The sequence below is a fragment of the Papilio polytes genome, unplaced genomic scaffold, assembly GCF_000836215.1.
Source record: "Papilio polytes unplaced genomic scaffold, Ppol_1.0 DF824102.1, whole genome shotgun sequence".
Taxonomy (NCBI): Eukaryota; Metazoa; Arthropoda; class Insecta; order Lepidoptera; family Papilionidae; genus Papilio; species Papilio polytes.
The window spans coordinates 1,646,077-1,666,355 of NW_013525102.1; the positions used below are offsets into that span (position 1 = coordinate 1,646,077).

At 32.1% G+C, this 20,279-nt stretch overlaps 1 protein-coding gene across 1 annotated transcript; it reads left to right on the top strand.

Moving 5' to 3' along the window:
• The first annotated feature begins 477 nt into the window (after positions 1-477).
• Positions 478-3,122, top strand: LOC106099619 (activating signal cointegrator 1 complex subunit 1). Its single transcript, XM_013278209.1, has 7 exons — positions 478-679; positions 859-958; positions 1,427-1,559; positions 1,774-1,902; positions 2,043-2,197; positions 2,504-2,673; positions 2,848-3,122. The coding sequence occupies exons 1-7, from the start codon at positions 568-570 to the stop codon at positions 3,114-3,116; spliced, it is 1,068 nt and encodes a 355-aa protein (XP_013133663.1). The 5' UTR covers positions 478-567; the 3' UTR covers positions 3,117-3,122.
• Positions 3,123-20,279: the final 17,157 nt, after the last annotated feature.

A 20,279-nucleotide genomic window follows, 5' to 3' on the forward strand; every position in this document is an offset into this window, starting at 1 on the left:
CGGATGTCTATAGGCAGCGGTCGCTTCGCCAGTTTGGTGGATTCAGGTGGCTGCTTGCTCGTTTGCCACCAGTGCGGACGAACAAACTCAACAGGTATATATTTTATACAAATGTATTCTGCAAGACCGTCATAACTGTGGCGTAAATTAAAAAAAGCACTCCCATACCGGATTGCGTATGCAGCTGGAAAAAGCTACATTGATAGAATGGCAACTAAAAACGTTGTTTTGGGATTGTGAACTTAATACTTGTTACAAATAATAATTTTATTTGCATCAGGAACCTATTGCTACTGTCTTGACGCCTCCAAGGTTATTTGTAAAGGATAACAGACAGGCATAATGTTGCTCACGTTATAACAACAATACATAGTCCCTACCATGCCATTGCTACTGTCTAACTGTACTGGCCAGGTGTGAACCGCGCATGAAATCCATGTGTCAATGTTTAAATTGTCAATGTCAAATGACTCAACATCAAAACAAAACCAAATAAAACATCATTTTACTTTTACTTTTAGATATCTAGTAAAAATATTCTGATTATTATCATTGTGAAGTAGAAAAATGAATAATATTCTACGACCTGAAGTAATATGGATTGAGGGACGATGTTACAGAATAAACGATCCGAATACGGAAATTTCAGCTCTTCAAGAACATGATTTATACGAGAATGGTTAACATTTTAGTTGTTCTGTAAAACATTCTATATTACTTGTTTTTCTATGTAATAAAAGCATAATTGAATACTACACCAAGTATCTATTTTATTTTTTTTTCTTGTACAAGTTATGTGCAATGAATTTTAAAATAGGTCATTGTCTGAATTTTGCTAATTTACAGCTTATTTTTCAGAAATAACGTTCCAAGATGCGGGTGATGATGATTCAGATGATGATTTCGAAATAACTAAAATAGACAGTAATAGATTTGCTACAAGCCTTCATGTATCAAAGTAAGTGATTTAACAGCGGTAGAGCTCGCTTTAACATCTTCGCACGATTGGACAGGTTTCGCGTAGTGGAATACCACAATTACACAGAAGACAGGCGTGAAGTGGGAGCAATTCTGCCTTTCCTCTGATGAGTGTGATGCTGGAGGCTTAAATTTGGTCACTTTTTTGTCCCCACTTTTCTTAAGAGGAAAGGATGGGAAGGAAAAGTGGATTTGACGATGGAGAAGACACATAGGAAGAAGAAATATCATCTTTATTTTTTACTCCTCGATCAATTAAGGATAGGCAACGCATCTGCAAATGCTGATGTCTATGGTTAGTGGTTGCTATGCCATTTTGATGGACTCAGATGGCCACTTGCATGTTTGCCACCTTACAGTATAAAAAAGAAAGTACATTTGAGTATAGATGAATTTAATAGGTAATTGAGTTAAAAGATCAGTGATTGACTAAATAAATTGTTTGTAGGCATTACATTGGATCAATTATTGGAAAAAAGGGAATAATGAAAAGCAGAATTGAGAGAGATACTCGAACAAATATAAAAATACCAAAACAAGGAGAAGCTGGTGATATCACAATACTTGGTCCGAGTGTTACTGTGAGTAAATTCCTAAGATATAACCACACAAAATAAGTAATTATTTTACTCGGTAAAAACTTGGTGTGCCTTAAATTATAGTGACTTAATACATATTAAATAAAGTAACAGATAGACGCGACGCATTTCAGATTACAAGCAACAAGATTTATGAAGTAATAAAATGACATTTTTAATTTTATTATATTATAATATATTTTGCAACTTTTTACAGAATGTAAAAGCGGCTCGTAGAAGAATCAATATAATAGTTATGTCATCAAGAATGAAACAGAGACCTACTCATTTTATATCGATTCCTTTTAACAATCCAATTGTAATGAATAATTTTGAAATATTCAAGGTAAAAGGGAGTACATAAATGTTCTGATTAGATAAGTCATTAAAATATTGATTTTGTTTATGTTTTTTGGATATATTTAGTATTATTATATAAATTGAGCATAAGCATATATTTGAATGGTTTATAATTTATGTTTTCAGCAAACTGTATTGCAAGAAGTAAAAGGTATAGATGAATCATTATTTATAAGGGCAAACAAACTACATATCACCATTGGTGTGATGTGTTTGATGGACAATGAAGAAAGGTTACAAGCTTCTAAGCTATTCAGTGAAGCAAAAGATAATATAATAATGTGAGTACTAAAGTATGTAATCAATCCATGTATAATTTTACACAAAAATATCAATTAAAAATATGTATAAGTAGTTTCCTCCCGCGACTCTATCCGCACGGAGTAAAAAAAAAAGAAAGTAGCCTATGTGTTTCTCCCGACTATTCTCTACATCTATGCCTTTCATTGTATCCCTTGAATTGTTTAGCAATTTAGGTAACAAACTAATAAACATCCATACGAACTTTCGCGTTTATTTAGATGGTTAAATTACTACAAATGGGTGACTAGTGTAGATAAGTTTTGTAATAAAGATTACATTTTCAGGCCTTTACTTCAAGATAACTTACCTCTACGTATAAGATTGAAAGGTTTGTCATACATGAATGATAATCCAAAAAATATAGATGTATTGTATGGAAATGTTGAAGATGAAGCCGGCACTGACATCCTTCAGACAATAGCTGATGATTTAGTTAATTATTTTTATAAAGCAGGTAACTATAAATATAATAATTTAATTAACAATTTATTTTGAAGGTCACCTTCTTAAATGTTGCAGAGAGAAATCTTGGGTTAATATTTTAAGACGGATTTCTTTTGTTAACCACTTTCTACTATTGTAGTTTGGTTTGGCAAGTTTGAAATTAATGTACGTCTGCTTTTTTAAGGATTTATGAACAACAATGATTATGGTAGAGACAAGGTTAAACTGCATGTTACTTTATTAAATTCAAAATATAGAAGCGAATCAAAGAGTGAAGAGTCCCACGGAAGGAAAGTTAGAGAAAAATTCGATGGTTCTGAAATACTGAATAAATTTGCTGATTATGATTTTGGAGTAACAGAAATAACTGAATTTCATCTTTCCCAAAGAAAGACAATGGGTCCTGATGGATATTATCAACCAACGTTTGTTATTTCTCTAAATAAAAATTAATTGTTATTTATTGTGTTTATTTTCTACTTGTTTACAATTCCTATATATTTTTACAACTACAATATGTATTGTTTAGAGAAAATTGAAAAAAAGAATCTTTCCTTTTATTTAAAAAAATGAAATGAAGACTTGAATTCATTAATAGAATTATATAAGCAATATTGAATCTAAAAACTGAAATCTGTTAAATAAAACAATGCTTGTATTAATTTGCTTGTATAATTTATGCATTCATTCTCAAACAGAGCTAATAATTTTAAATAAAAATGCAATTATTCAACGTCCTCTTTACCGTCAAATAACGTTTTAAAATTCAACGCGAGTTTCATCAAGCTAAAAGTTAACGAGCGTCATCCGAATTAACTCGTTACAACTCTAACGTTTATATGACAGTTTATAGTTTTAGTAAAACGTTCACTGACTTTCTAAAAAAAAAAACAAATGCACCTTTAAACAGTTTTACCTTTGTTGAAGTTAAATATGCAATTAGGTAAAAACCCAGATTGTCTGTGAAATTAACTTTCGTCCGCGACTTCGTCCACTGAAAATAAAAAAAAAAACTCGGTCTGACTGATCGTTATTACAATATAAAGTTACCTATATTAAATAACACATATTGACAAAGACAATAATGCTATACATTCTTTTGTCATCGGTTTAATTTAATTGAAAACCTAAAAAAAAAGCATCTCCACCCTTTTAGTAGGAGTAGACTCTAGCGTATTCATAAAACCTACTGCCGATATGTAAAAACGCATTACTCAAACGTTTTAACCTTGTTCGTATTGTAGCCGAAAATAGACCTCTTCAGGTTTGTTTGGATTATTTATTTATGCTTAAAGCGCGGAAAACTCAGTGGCGGTGTAGTGAAAGCTCACAGTCAGTAAAAGTATAAAAAAAACTTTGTAGATTTAACCAAAAAAAGTTCTCTACATTGCCGCGTTTTCTGATAAGGAATATTTTAGGTTCATTAGGATTGTAATCTGGCAGTTAGTATAAAAGGATCCGTTTATCTGTCGGCGTAAAACAGCCGGCAAGTGCGGAGCATTACGGGAGCTCTAGACATTGAGCTTATTTCAGTTTCCGTCCGAATGATTTTATCGGCGGGCTTCCTAGCCGCGAATAGAAGGGCTCGCCGTGGAGTTACGAAAACGTATTTCGTCAATACGAATTCTTAAATTCTTGATAAATATCTTAATTGAAATAATGAGAGTAACTTTAACTCTGACAATACGGAATAGGTAAAACAAAATAGATTTTTTCTTATGAAAAGTTTTATTTGAAGAAATTTAATTAGTTCTAGTTTACGAGTAAAGAATAATAAAATATAAAATCTTGTTTTTAAAACAACTCTAAAAAAACTTCTTACCTTAAACCTACATGTGTAAGTATGAGTGTGTAAATGAAAAATACAACGTGAGTATGAAATTAAATAGAATTTGTTTTATACGAAAAGTGCTACGAACCTCTACAATATTTCGTAGCTGCGAGTTACGCCGGCTCGCACCGTGTTCGGGAGGGGTGGCCTGAGTCAGTACAGACGCATTGCCTACGCTATGCGCCCGTCTTCCGCGTACCTTACATACCAACGTACACACAATATCGTATTTCAACAGTCTCGTTAAATTTATTTCTGTGAAATAAAGTGATATCAAGGTAAGTTAGATATTATTTGATCACTGGTAATTTCATTCTTTAGTAAATTCTGATAGATCGCAATTCAATTTTGATCGTAAATCGTAAACCAAAACTAGTTAATTAATTACGAGTCTAAAGCTGTAATTTTTTACTGTGATTTGAAAGTGTAAACGTAAATATTTATAAAACAGATTTTAAGGTAAAATAAAGCTTACTGTAATCATAAGATTTTATTTACGAGGTACTCTCGGGCGAAGCTTGGATCGTAAAACATTAAAATAAATCGGAGGGCCTCGTCCCCTTTACGGCCTGTAATATTTGCCTCCCAAGACGCCGCGTCTGCCGTTAACCGCGTAGACGTATTATAATATTGTGTAATTGGTTTATGTGCCATAAAGGCAAAGTACTCTGAAATGTGAAGTATCCTAACGGAAAACTTTGCTTTGTTTTTATATAATGTTTTTTTACATGATTGTTATAAAAGAAAAGTATTTTTATCTATACTATAAATTCTATAGTTATTATTATAACTACTTATATAGGTAGGTACACGTACAATTGTTTATAGAGATGAATATAAATTCACATTCATTTAATTCTATGTAGAAATTATATTGTACTAGCTTTCACCCGCGACTCCGTCTGCGTGAAATAAAAAAAATACAAAAGTGAGTAGCCTATGGGTTCTTCCACATTATCCTCTACATCTGTACTAAATTTCATCGAAATCCGTTCAGCCGTTTAGGCTACAAACTCTAACAAACATCCAACCATCTAAACTTTCGCCTTTAAAATATTAGTATGATGTAAATATCCAAAGTCGAAAAAACCCAAAGGGACTTTGTTACGTACCAATTTGTTTTATTCATTAAATGTATTTAAGCGTTCATTATTTTTCACTTCCTTCCCTTTTTCACACAACTCACCAACCTATGATAATTTTGTGTACGAATATTAATAAATGATATTTAATTTTTTAGGCTCGCATTACCATATACATAATACATTATGTAAAAAAGATATAAATTACCTAAGTTTATTTCCCAAAAACTTGAGACTTTAAAGACTTTGGTACTTACATACCTATTTGTGTTTTAACAATATTTCCTGCTCCCTGTTGTTTTCAAAGCGGATGTATGAAGTAACGAGATACAAGTATTTTGTAACTTACGATCAAAGCTTTTAGTGTTCCTGACGAAACGATATGTTGCACGCAGGTAGTAACTGGGTTAATGTTTTCAATACATTCACTCATATATCATATCAAGCGACTGATACCCATTTTGTGTAAACTTTGGTATTCACTGACAACATACGTACAAAAATGTTTATTTTGAAAATCATGTATTTGGTAATAGTAGATTTGGATTAACATTATTTGGATACAGAAAAAAAGATGCAATTTCACTAGTTTTGACGTCTACATTATTTACGTATTTAACTAGAACTACTTAATGTTTACTTTACGCGTGTGATATAATAGAAATAAGGAAATAAGGTTACATACATTGCCAGTTGATTGGAAAAATCCGTTGGGAAATTATCAAACTCGGTTACGACGATATCTCAGCGACGACACGAGCATACACTTGTTCCTACAACTCGATAAAAGTTTTAAGAACTCGCGTAAATCTTTGCACTGTCTTGATCTTCGTTTGAAAATTTTCTTTTATACACATATGACCTCTGAAACTTTCGTTCGGTGTTTGATCGTACAGATTCTGTAGACTAAATCACTCACACTGATAAATTAATAAAAAAGATGAAATATTTAAAATGATAACTATATATTTGTATTCATTTGTTTTGGGAAGTGAAAACTAACGGTTGCTAGTGATGCTCTCATTGAAAATTAATACAAAGTAGTTGGGGTTCGGTTCTGTAAGTGAGTTATTGGCCCACTTACTGCCTCTAATAGGCCTATAATGGAATAGTGGTATGTAGAGGGAACGCAAAGGTTCCCCATTCTTCTTCATTATCTGATAACAAAACCCTATCGACTTAATGCATATGGGGCTGTAAGTACTGGTACTCTAACCTTTTTTTCAATGCATTGTGTTGTTACTCAAAGTCACTCAATGATTTTCAGTGGTCCCTTAGTGTAGATTTCTCATACTAAGTCACTATTAATTGCTGACAGTGAACTTTAATACATTGTCGAAACTATTATCTTACTTTAATTATAAATATATCACCGTAGGTATTTTAAGCTATTCGAACGCTACTAAAAATAAATCAAGTTACAGCCAGATAGCCGAGATTTAAAGGTTCATTTGATTAATTAAAACGATTGCTTTTAAAGTGAGATTGGTTGCGCTGCATTTATTTTCATGGTTTTAGCTACTTTATTCAAAAGTATTATGCTATTAGTGAATTAAATATTTAACTGACTCCCAATGGGCCTTCACCTCCGCCCACAGAAGTCTTCATTTTACTCGATCCCGTGTCCTGACCCAGTCGCGAACTGAAACATGCTATGATCTTGTGCCCCCTCTTGTGTTCCGAGGGGGCCATCATCGTTGGGTGATGGGAGGGGTTTAATATCTGACCCCTCCCTACACGTGTTGAGCCCCTACCAAGGGGCTCCCCCTAGCCGGGTCGTGGATAAACTAACGTAGATGCCACACGGCCCGGTTGGGCGAAGGAGAACACCGCGGTGTTTAGTGGGTAGTCCGGTCGAAATTTATAAAGCCGGGAGTCCCTGTGCGTAAATGCATTACCCCCGACAACAAAAAATGCTATGGTCTTTTTCTACTTCATCAATGGGGAGATTTCTTAGACGCGCCTGCGACTGGGCTGTCCCAAGTATGCGCGTTTAACACTCCGAACCATTCATCCTTTCTACGTGGTTGCGCCAGTGGTGTTGAAAATTTTAAAATAATATTAGTAGCCAGTTTTCATTGCGATATTGTGAAACATTAATTCATTAAATTTAACATGTATGAACTGTGCCTTCTCCATTTTCCACTCGTCCCTGTCTATTAATTCCAATAAGAACATCTTCCGATTCAGTGACGCATGCTAAATGTGTCGGAACGCTCTCAATCGATCCACTCGTCTGGAGAAATTCTAGGAAACAGTTGTGTTCGTAATGTGAAAACTTTTATTGTATTCGTCTCGGATTTGTCTATGATTTACTGTCGACTTGAAACTTAATGGTAGATCCATTAGTGGCGTCAACTAGACTAGAATATAATCAAACTTTAAATTTTGTTAAAATGGGTAAATAAGTAATGCGTTATTTACAAAAGGATGTATTATGAAAACAAGATTTCGTAAGACATTTGAGGTGCATTTTAGTTGACATATGTTGACATGACATGACATGACAAAAAAAAATAAATGTTCCAAATTTTGCGTTTCCAAAAGCAAAATTGAAACAAATTACTTAAAGATCCAGCTTCAATAAACAAGACCTATTTATAGCGAGCATCATTATACCTGGTGACGTAGCGACGGCGCCCTAATTAAACTCTTTGTCTACTATTTGCTTCTAAGAAGTAGCGGACACCCGCTCTCGTATTCCAAACGTAAACAGAGCACAATGGTCGTTCCCCGACGCGCGCATCATTAAAAATCTTAAATAAGAATATCTCTCAATATATAAATAGGAGAATAAACAGATATTTTTGGATAGATATTACTGTTATTTTGAAAAATATTGTCATTGAAAAGGATAGGCTGCTGATTGTCAATAACAAACATTGCTACTGTTCAAAGCAGCTTTACCATTTTCCTATACTTATGATTCTTTCGAAGGCGAACGGTTGCATTTTTTTTGCTTTCGGTTGATATTTTCTTATTGTTTTTAGAAACACGCGACGGTGGTGTAACTTTATGTATATGTTATTGATAAATTAATTTATAAGTTGACACTTTAGTTACAGTGAACTAAAAAAAAACTTTGTTAACTGTACTTTTTTTCAATTTTAGATGTTGCTACATGATTGGTATACCAGAAAATCTGTTATCTATCTATTCCGTTGTTTTAAATAACTGCTTCAATTATCAGTAACAAGAAAACTCCAATATTAGCAGTAACAAGAAAGTACAAAGTAGATTAACTAATTCGCTTTGGATGTCTGAGTACTGTCCGGAATAAGCCTGCAACGAATTAAACCGAGGCAGTAATCGAGTTTGTCTTTTGTTAGTATCTTTAGTGGTTTTGATTAAGCGTACGTTCATTGCGGAGTGATCTCGTAACTGGGTCAATGTTTCCGACCACTCGAGCCTGTTTCAGACTACGGTTAGTGGGACTGAAGCAGCACGTCACCGTGCAATTTATTTATTTTTATTATGAAGAATGCTTGAGAGTATTCATATTTTTATTTTGCTAGACTAGCGGGAAATGTCACATCTGCAATTACACGACGAATGAGCCAGCTGCATAATGTATGTATCCAATTTTACATGCATATACATTTTGAAAGCATGAGATTGCATTTAGAAATGAGTACAAAATGCTATAAAAAGACCATGCTTAAAAAAAAATTAACGATACTAATAAATTCATTATTTTTAATATACTTTAATATCAATTTGAATTCTAATTGTGTGCCGGAATTCCAATCGTTGCTAGTTAGGATTTTTCATAAGAAAACGACCTAATTGTTTGGTATTTCTGTACGTTTTTCACGCTAAAGTTCAAGACGTAGCCGTGACTACGCACTTGGCTTCCTAACGTAAACAAAACACAATAGAGGCCCGTCCCGTCCCGGGTCGCGTCATTAAAATCTGACAAAAGGAATGGCCTCAAATTTTAACGCTTTTTCACTTAGAATGATTTCAGCATTTCAAAGGCTTTTTTAAAGCATATAAACTGCAAATGAAAATACGAAAATTACATATCGATATCTAAAGTTTTTTTTTTTCTAAAGTCATCAAATTATAGCTTTTACTACTGTTTGTATTTTTAAAATTAAACGATAAATACGCAAAATGAAAAGTATGACGCCAAAGTAAAGCAATTTATTTGGATAAGAGGTTTACGGCTGAGAGGAAAAATTCAAAGTATCTTTTACACTGAAATGATCAAAAGGCTCACGACTCACTGAATGTTAGACAATTTTTGAAATAAACATGAAAGTAGAAAGAAGAAATAGAAGCACAACTATTTTGAGGCTTTTCATAACATAGTTATCGGTTTTATTTGTATTTTTCATATGAAGATAATGTTTTAAATACGTTTATATGGATGGATGTAAGTTTGTTAGAGTTTGCCGCCTAAACAGCTCATCGGATCTCTATAAAATTTGGCGTAGATGTTTGTCATAGTGTGGAATAACACGTAGGGTACTCAATATTGTTTATTTTTTATAATTACACGTCGACGAAATCGCTGGCGAAAGCAATAATAAATAAGAACATGTGAGTGGATATTGCGTGGATTCAATTTTACAATCAAAACATATATCTAAAACGTATACTTATTTCTTCAAAATCTTCCCTCCTTTTTGTTTCAGCACTTTATTAAATATTTATAACTTTATCAGTCGAGCCTAAACAAACAAGGTGTGTTAAGAAGCACCTTAGTTTATTATCATACGAGTATTACACGTAAGAAATTGTGTCATAAAGTTTACCCGGGTTGGACAGGTCGTTTGTTATAATCATTCTCGAACTTAATTCCCTCGATGCATTTAAGACATGACGGGTTAACCGTCAGTTTTCACTGTCGCAATGCCGCGAAGATAATTCTTATTAGTTAATTGAGTTTTATTTATTTTGATGTTAACGCAACATTAAATACGATACAAATTCATGCCAAATAACAATTATTCTTTTATAAAACGTTTTTATTAAAAGAACACAACTATTAGCTAATTATATTAAAATAACTGCCAAGTAAATCGATAGAAAATCGTTAACGCAGTAATAAAACAGCTTAATTCATTGTAAACAAAATAATAATGTAAATATACATAACAACGTGTATAATTATGTATTGTAATAAAACAAAACACGTGTGGCGGTATTGCGGTTACTTCACCACGCAACCATGTAAATTAAGACGCATTATTGATTTTGTGGTCTCCGTCTTTGTGCACATCCTACAAATGTATCGACCACTTCCTTGTTACACGACGAATAAAACTTTGTAATTAAAGATAAATAAGTTTAATTTAAAACTATGAATTACAGGGTTACCTGCAATTACTAATTCTCTTAATAACAATGCGATATTAGATGGCTAATACTTAAAACACAGTAAGTATTATGCATTCAACACCCTTTTAAAAAAGTATTACGTGACCTAAATTAAGGCCTTACAAAGCTTTTGGTCACAAGCAACTTTACTAGCCAATTTAAGATTTGCAATGGTAAAATTTTAAGTACAAAATTACCCCGGCCCTTTGAATCCAGAAGACTTGTAAATAACTTGAAACATATGTAGTGGGTGTTTGACGTAGTTATTCAAGTTTTAATACTATTTCTCATGAGTTTAAAACTTAAGCAATTAAATTTTTACACCCTTACGCTACGTAAAGTTTTATTTCAAGGTCACTATGAAATTACGGAACCAAGCTGCGAAACTCTGCTTTCTATAAAATAACGACATCTAAGTAAAAGTTGGAATTGTTCACGATTAGATTATGACGTTACGTTCTATCGCGAGGTTGAAAGGATAAAGTTAAAGTCATTAGACATACTTAGTAAGTTTATGTTAACTTTTGTAGAAAACAAGTGCAGTCTAAGCTAATCAATACTGCAATAAGTTGTAACAGTTATAAGGACAGTTAATCCATCTACATTAAAATATAATGCATGATAGTCCATATTTAAGTATACGGCGTTTTTAAACCACTGTAGATTTTTTTAATTTAAATTTTGTAAGACGTCAGAAATACACAAAAAGAAAAAAACAGAAACAATTTTTAAACTTTGAATTAAAGATGATAGAGTAGTAAATATTTTAAAATAGGTCCAACATTAAGCAATAACAATTTCTCGTTTCAGACTGTGACCCTTTATAATGACTTCGTTATTTCAGACCCCTAAACAAACAAATTCGAAACTTATGTAAAGCGGAGAATTTTCCAGTTGTATACCATTTTATTTGTAACTTTTTAATTTCGTTTAACAATTTATAAATTGTAGTGTTTTATTTAATTTTTCGCCTATTAGAGTCAAAGATGTTATTATACGCAATTTAAAAAAAGTAGATTGCAAATTATACTAAAAGCATAACTATTTTATTAGCGTCATATAGGAACAGTAAAATCTGGAATATCCTCGCCGTCGGGACTGCAACGTGCTTGTACTTATATGAGTTTGTACCATGATTGAGTCGAGTAAGCTAAACAAGTGAACACAGTCTATTGATTTCCTGACTTTCAATGGAAAAATGCCAATTGATGCAAACCTTGAGCTTTTGTGTTTAGCTTTTGTTTCAGACAAATAAAAGCGATGCAAAATCGTCCTAGCATTTGTACAGCAATATATGAGTGCTTAATTCCACAAAATTTGTTATACAATTTTTTTTAGCTATATACATTTCTATTACATCTGGATAATTATGGAGTAATTTTATAACTTAACATAAAAGTTAACATTCTAGCTAGGTACTACGCTACTTAGTAAAATTATTAATGTTTTCTTAGTAACATTTATGATATAAAATATTTATGATTAAACATATAGGATGGCAAATGTAATCTACTTGGTTTCGGCGTCTCATTCATCTTGACAAATTTAATCAACAGAGGGCGGGATGGAGGAGTTTTGTATATTGGTATTGTCCATTCCAAAAAAGTTTATCCATTATCCGACACGCATTCAATAGTCCCCTAACGTATCGATCGACGTTCTGTTCGTTTAGTTTAACAGGCAACTTAGAAACGTTTTCGCGGTGACCTCAAAATTAAAACGATTTATTTCTTGCTCTAAGTTTTCCTTGGCTTAGAAGTTTAACCCATTGAAAATAGTTCAATATTAAATTATTGAATTTTTTTTCTTATCAGGATGAAATTATTTATATTCCGTAAAAATTATTGATGTAGTGTTTTACTACAATGTTTTTAGAATAACTTTTTACAAAGACTTTTACAAGGAGGTGTCTTTCGTTTTTTCGTAATCCTCAGTCCCGTCACAAAAGACAGTGTTGGAGAAGTGCTCTGTTTGAACGCGTACTCGACTTGCTTACTGTAAACAACACAACAATGGTGCTCAAAACAGTACGTCATTAAGTCTGCTTTTAACTTGGTAACTTGTAAATTATTTACTTCAATACCGACTTTGTTTTGTATATGAATAGGAAAATGTTTTTATTATACAAATGTGTTTTTGAGATTTTAAGTTACGTTTTACTCGTTTCAAGCTTTGCGGGTAAACTTATACGAGAAAAACTTCTCGTGTGAATGTAATTTTAGAGATGGGGTTATATTTGTAAAAAATACGGGAGCTTTTATATTTAAGCACGTAGAAATGTAGACACAGTATCTCATTAAGTGTCTGAGAGTTCCGCGTTGCTTCGCTTACGGACACTCCGTGAAATATGAGGAAATAATTATTCTGCGAAAACTTAAAATTATATGTGCATAATTTTAAACTACAACATAGTATTTTATTCTTATTTCTTGAATCAAAAATGTCTACGGATTCAATTTATTTTTCATTTTATTCATATATTTTTAAAAGAACATAACAATAACTTAGTGAAAATTCTATGTCATTTTGTTAACAAATATTTCATTAAAATTATTACGTTTATTTGCTTTTCTTTTGTAAAACATATCTGTATTATATTATTAACTAGATTGAAATTAACTAAAATACATTTACTTCAACATTTCATTTTTAAAAAAAACTTTCTTTAGTACAAAAGCTCTTTACGTTCGGGAAGTGGGTACAGAAACGTGACCCGAATGCCGACTCGTTATCATAAGAATTGATCCTAGCGGCAAACTCCTATATACATTAGTTTTACACTTAGAGTACTTTAAAATTGTTTAATTCGACCTCTTAAAGCCTTTTTTTCTTTATTTGACGAGAATAATAATATAATGTACTAAATTATTTTAAATGTTTCTCTGACTCTTTATAAGCTTTTGAAAAGAAATGAACAATTCTGACTCAATTCAGAGGTTATATTTAAGTGTATCGTTCGATTACCTATTTTATGAAGTTGCTTGGACAAGAAATACGAAAATGGGACCAGTAACTAAAATTAAATTACATCATCGAAATTCAGCGCCATCTAGTGGGTGGTGGGAAAAATCGAAATTAAACTATATTCGTTGCCTCCTAAAGCGACATCTTTTCACGTTTGTTAAAATCTAGGTAGAGGGCGGTAGTGGGCAATGAATGGTAGCATCAACATAATTTATTGTAGATGGGCATATTGTACAACTTACTACAAAGTTGAAGCGTAGTTACGACGATAAAGTATTGACGCCTTTTTCTTGAACATGAATGAAATCTAGATAACGTATATTAATATGTTGAGATGATAATCACAAACCGTTAAGGATTAAAACAGACTTAGTTGACTTAAAACATACATTTAAAAAACAAGAAAATAAAATGCTGGTTACGTTTAGGTTTATCATATTTAAAGAAAACAACAAGAACTATAATGTGTGATGTACGTGAGCTAGTAATACAGAAGGGAGTTAAAATATCATCAATAAAAAGGCAAGTATTAGTTATACGAGGTTATTTACCATGGAAAGCCGCCCAAGCCCGCAGGCGGCGGCGGCGGCGGGTGGCATCGGGTCGGGCGGGCGCCGGCGTTACGTAGACGCTCGCCACGCGATCATTTTGCAGCGAACTCGACTCGGGTTGCACGCCCGCCTCGCGCTTTACACCCACCTTATTCCTTGCAATAACCTCGTTTAGTGACGTAAATCTTTGTTATATATAATACATAGTGCCCGTTATCGAGGACGTGCCAACGCAGCGCTAAATTCCAACTATCCGGCATAACCTTGTCCGTTGCATTTATTATTCAGTGACTGCGCTAAGCAATTGTCAGGATGGCGCCCTTTACAGGTATGATTCCGAAAATAGATTGTTTTCAATTCGCTTTTCATATCTTCTTTTGTTATATTCAAACAAAAGCATACGTTTCTTTGAACGTCAATACTTGCACTTGTATTGTTTGTTTTCAAAGAAAAGGTTCTATTAATAAATACTGTAATAGACATTTTATAGCTTCACAAGAATATGTTATACAGAGAAATGTGCATTCATTCTTATTTTGTATGAAAAATTGCCCGCTCATAAAATCCCAGTGCTATTTATAGAATGCATTTTAACGTCTGTTTTTGCAGACACGTGACAGTAATCTGTATAATCTCTGTGCTTAAGCGATGTAAATGCGCCACATATTTTCTCTTAGATGACACCATACAACTCTCTTTAGTTATTTTACTCTGTTTTAATTATAAAAATATCTCAATCAAGACTGTAACTTCGACGTTAAATGTAATAGTTAATAATAATGTTATAGTTAATTTTTACAATTGTTAAACGGAATCCTTAACAAAATGCATCATCGACGCGATTAATTTTTATATTGAATATATGCAAATCAAAATATAATGACTTGACCAGTTTACAGCAGTATTATAAATGCTATATAAAGAAAGAAAAAAGACGTACTACCAGAAAAATCCATAGTAACGTAGGATTAGAACAACATTGATAGTGAACCCCACGTCAGCGTGGTAGCGCCACACTACCAGTGAGCAGCCGTAAGTGCTTTTTACGAGCAAATGGTTGACTGGCTGCGGGTCACCCGTTGTTAACATAAAGTGTACTTAACTAAACCGTAATCGACGATAAATCTAGAATAAATACAGTTCCAAACGTTAGCAAGAAACTGGACTACGTACTAGAAGTTTATTGTTATTCGTTTATTGTAAAAGAAATATTCTTTTTTAATAACTAACTTTTTCGTTTTTTAATAACGATTAATTTCTTCGAATGATTTTTAAAAGGAACTATGATTTAGTACCTTTAGGTATTAGGAAACATTCGTTTAAAAATGCAAAAAAAACTAGTTAAAATCTAAACAATCAAGAATATTCTAATACTTAAATTGGTACGGCACTATAATCGTTTGTCTTAATTGTAGGGTTTACTTTTGTATCTTGTAAGTGACATTTTTTTTTAATTCGGTTGTAAAATAAAATAACAATGTTATTCGGCAAGGATACCTCCGATTTAGAACAATAAAATCTTTTATTTTCTTCAGAATTCATGTTAGGAACTTTATCGTAACTATTTATTAGACAAACAGAAACAATTACCATGGTTATTAGGATCTATATTTGCTATCTCAATTTAAGTAAACACTATTTCTCAGTAACGCCATAAAGGAAATTGCCTTCGAAGCAAACGAGAAAAGCGTTTTATTAAAGTATAAATTGATTAGTTCTATGTCGTCACGTTTATTTTCTCTATTGAATTCGTACTTCAGTGATAAATTAAAATATAGATACCAAGTGCTCTTATATTGCATAACTTTGGTATTTGTTAATGGTGAACAAGCGTAGAATATATACTGAATATACTTACTATATACAATACTACGCTTAATAAAAAAAGAAGAGAGACCTAAGCCAAGTATCCAATTTGCTCTTTGAAGTATAGTTCGTAAATCGTGTAACTTGTAAGAAAACCTGTGCAGTTCATGAGAATGACTTATAACGTTTTGCTGAAATATAATTTGATCTGCAAATAAAGGTTTAATTGTACATATAAAAAAGGTTATGTATTTTTTATAGTTAAGTTTAGGGATATTTGATTGGCATAATGTCGTATAGGAAATACTTAACGCAGTTATCCATCATTTTGGGGGCCATTATCGCAAAGGCCGGGGCAGAGGGCGCGCCGGTCACGCCATCCTCATTCACCGACGACGTTTTTGTTTTATTATTCCGCTGTCGTAGCCCACTGACGAAATGTTTATAAGAAGTCTTATAACGAAAATTATTAAAAGAAAAAGATACATTTTTGTACGTAGGCGACATGCACCAGCTTCGCTCGTGTTAATAGGAAAAGTTTTTTTTCATGCCTAAAGTTTCACTTTAATCCTATATTGTTTTATAACAGCGGTAACAAAAACAGTAATTTAGATTACGTCGCTTGTTCCGTCGTATCCAAATACATATTTTTAGAATATCAGATTGAAGATATGAGCTTGCCCTATCGAATCACAGATTCTAATAACATAACTCGGCGCGGTTCAGTGTATACGGGTAAAAAAAAACATAATATTGGAAGCCATTTGTATCCCGACAGACCGTTCCGATCACGGTACTCGAAACGCAATTAAATTTTCACTTTGATAAAGCGTAGATACGATCAATAGATACGCTTTTGTACAATGATAATATCAATATTTTCCATATGAACGTATATTTTTAAAATATTGAAATATGGTCATATGCAGATTTGTGCGGTTTTCTGTAAATGTGGTAATATAACCACAAGCGACATTAATTTCTGGGTTTGTTTATTCGTTTTAGTATTGTGTATAAAAAGCATTTAATTACGATTTATGTGGTTTTAATTATATTGCCGCAACGTTTCTGTTAAAAAGTACTATAGAATTAAACGTTGCTTTTTTGAAAAAGAATTACCAACTTAAAAGAGTAAAAACTTTAAAAAATACTAAAGGATTCTAAAAATAAAACGGAAAAAGATTTCCTGAACATTTCTGTGTGCTACTTTAAGAGACAAAGTAAAAAGGGAGCGAACTAAGGCTTTGGTGTTAGTACAGTGAAAGCCTTCTACTGGTTTCATGTGATGAACATGAAACGCTCAAAAGAAGAAATGTCTATTCTGCTATAGTGCAACAAAAACAGGGATATTTAAAAGTAAAAATTAAACAAAAGTACTATTATTAGTATTATGTTCCAATCTATCTTTATTTCTTATTTTCTATATTATACATTTTACAAGATTTGATATAGAAAATACAATAAAATATATTATATAAAAAATAGTTATAGTTTAATTAATAGGTATAGTTTAGTTAAAATAGTTAGTATTATTATTTTTAACTTGAATTGACGAAAAATATATTAACATTTCTTCAGGTCTGTGCAATCTTTTAATGTTTTGTTTAAATATATCAGTATTGGGACTACAGTTTCAGTGGCTACGTATTCGTAGCAGTAGCCTCATTAGTATAATGTCTTAAATGTTATTTTACGTCATATTCCCGCGTATACCTTTTAAGGTTTAAACCTCTACGATTTGTATCGTTCTACGTCGTAGCATCTTCAACCATTTTATATCGGTTTGTACATTGATAAGATGATTCTATAATATTAGTGATTGATATTACTTTTTACATATTTAGTAGTTTTTGTTTAACAAAGTTATAAACTGCATGTTTTTCCACGAAATTAAAAATTCTTAGCCTGGCGCTACGAAAGACTAATTTACCATATGCCTTGTTAAATTAGACTAGGAGTTTGCGTCCTAACTCTATACTTACTTTTATGTCTATGGTAGGTTGTATATTTAACCCTCGCACTTTGTAGGATAGCTCTATGTTTTAACACTCTATCACGCCTTTACTTTGTAAATATCTTCATAATGTTTGGTAACTCTATAAGATAGAATAGGTGAAGATTTTGGGCAAAGTAATCGACATATTTAGGGAAAAATAACTAAATAGTCTGAAAAGTGTTATTTTTTCTCGCACTGCAATTAACTAACAAAAACACGTTTTTAAACAAAAATGAGGACGGTATTGCTGCATAAGTTGACACAGAATTTTTTTTTGCATCAAAATTGTTATACTTTGTAACGCTGACTCTGTTAATTAGAGTATTGTGGTAAAATATAAACAAAAAGTATGGAAGGACTAAATCTAACAAGAACAGAAAAAGCACCAACGAAATAATTAAGAACTAAAATTGAAGTAAAAGTACAGTGTATTTGTAATTTCTAATATACTATATTAGTATATATTTTCATTATAAACAATACATTTTTATTTACGGTAAAAAATGTATTACGTCAGGTCACATATTGCACAGAACAAATATATTGTTAGAGTGCACACTTACGTAACGTTGTGCTTGTTAAACTTTTATTGCGATTCAATTTTAATTATTGAGTTGTTTGAAATCAACTGTTTGTACTGCGTTTGTAGGTCAACGTGATATTGATTTTAATAAATAAACAATTAAGTCAACTGTATCTTGAATATTATAACGAAATTTCGTAACAAGAAATTGTTTCGAAAATTTTAAAGAAAATTCGTTGTTCGGGTCTAAGAAGTAAGACTTTTTATAGTTGTATGCCGTAATTCTAGAATTAACAACGAACACGTTTTCATTTTTTTTTAATTATTTAATCATTAGCATTACTATAATAGTAATTACTAGTATAGTATTAACATTACTATGGCAACTTTATTTTAATGTTCTTCAAGTGGTTTAGGTACAAAGTGCTTAATGCTGCTAACATAACGGTTTATAAAATTGAACAAAGACAAAGTCACGACAATATGTGGCCTAAGTCAAGGTACTGAATATACATTGAAGGTGAAGAGTTTTCTAATTAGTGGCGTGCAAGTAGAGGCTTGTTTACTATGATACTGTTTTCATTTGGAATATGAAAGCGAGTAGAGGTTTGCTTATTCAGATGGCACGCTACCGGATGCTTCTAGCGGTCTCGTTCATAATTAATTTAATTAATTTTCGAAGTGTTGCTTTGTTTATTTAAAAAGATAGAAGATACAACATAACAGAATATACTACATTAGCCTTGTGTTTTGGTTAATCAAATACTTTTATAATGAATACAGTAATAAAAGGAACTTTTAAATAGTCAAATCGATAGTGCCTTCGAATTAAGTTACTTGTAATTGGAATTATCGGTTTCGTTAATCCCTTACTGAAATGTATCTCAAGTTACGTGCCTTTTAAGGGAAAAGCGCGGACATTGCTCTCTAGCAATTAACTTGGTTTTAGCCGTTAATGAATGATTTACTCGAACGTAGATGTGACGCAAAATAGTTGTTTATAAAGTTTACAAACGAAGGTTGTACAGTGATAGATGAGTAAAATATTTTGACGTATGTTTTATAATTTCGTGGTATTCCTCGGGTATACATTTTCTGTTAGAAATAGGAAAATAAATTCGTTGGCAGGATGCCGAGCGCAGCGCAAAGGCTAGCCTCGTTAAAATTATAATCCGATGTTGTACTTTTATTGAAGAAATGTTGATTTAATTTTACAAGAGGTACGCTTGGACAGAATCATAAAATTAAATAAATATTAACTGCAATTAACGATTTTCTTCACAATGAGTAAAGAAGGGCAGTGTTTATACTTTTTTTCGTTCTTAAAGTAGCATGAAACATTATAATCTATCAAGATTAATCCTTATAAATTTTGTGATAGGTTACACATGGCGATAATTTTAATATTGTCTATATTGTTAATACATAAGTAAAGGATAACAATAAATGACGTAGTTATTATCTTTGTACGGTCTCAACTACTGATCAAAGCTACTAGAGCCTATTTCAGAACACAGACGTTTTTGTTTCTCCATAAA

Bases quoted from the DNA above. Each gene is read 5' to 3' on its own strand.
- LOC106099619 (XM_013278209.1), top strand. From the start codon at position 568: ATGAATAATATTCTACGACCTGAAGTAATATGGATTGAGGGACGATGT. The intron at 1,903-2,042 runs GTAAAAGGGAGT...TTATGTTTTCAG, and splicing joins ATAATTTTGAAATATTCAAG to CAAACTGTATTGCAAGAAGT. The intron at 2,198-2,503 runs GTGAGTACTAAA...TTACATTTTCAG, and splicing joins GCAAAAGATAATATAATAAT to GCCTTTACTTCAAGATAACT.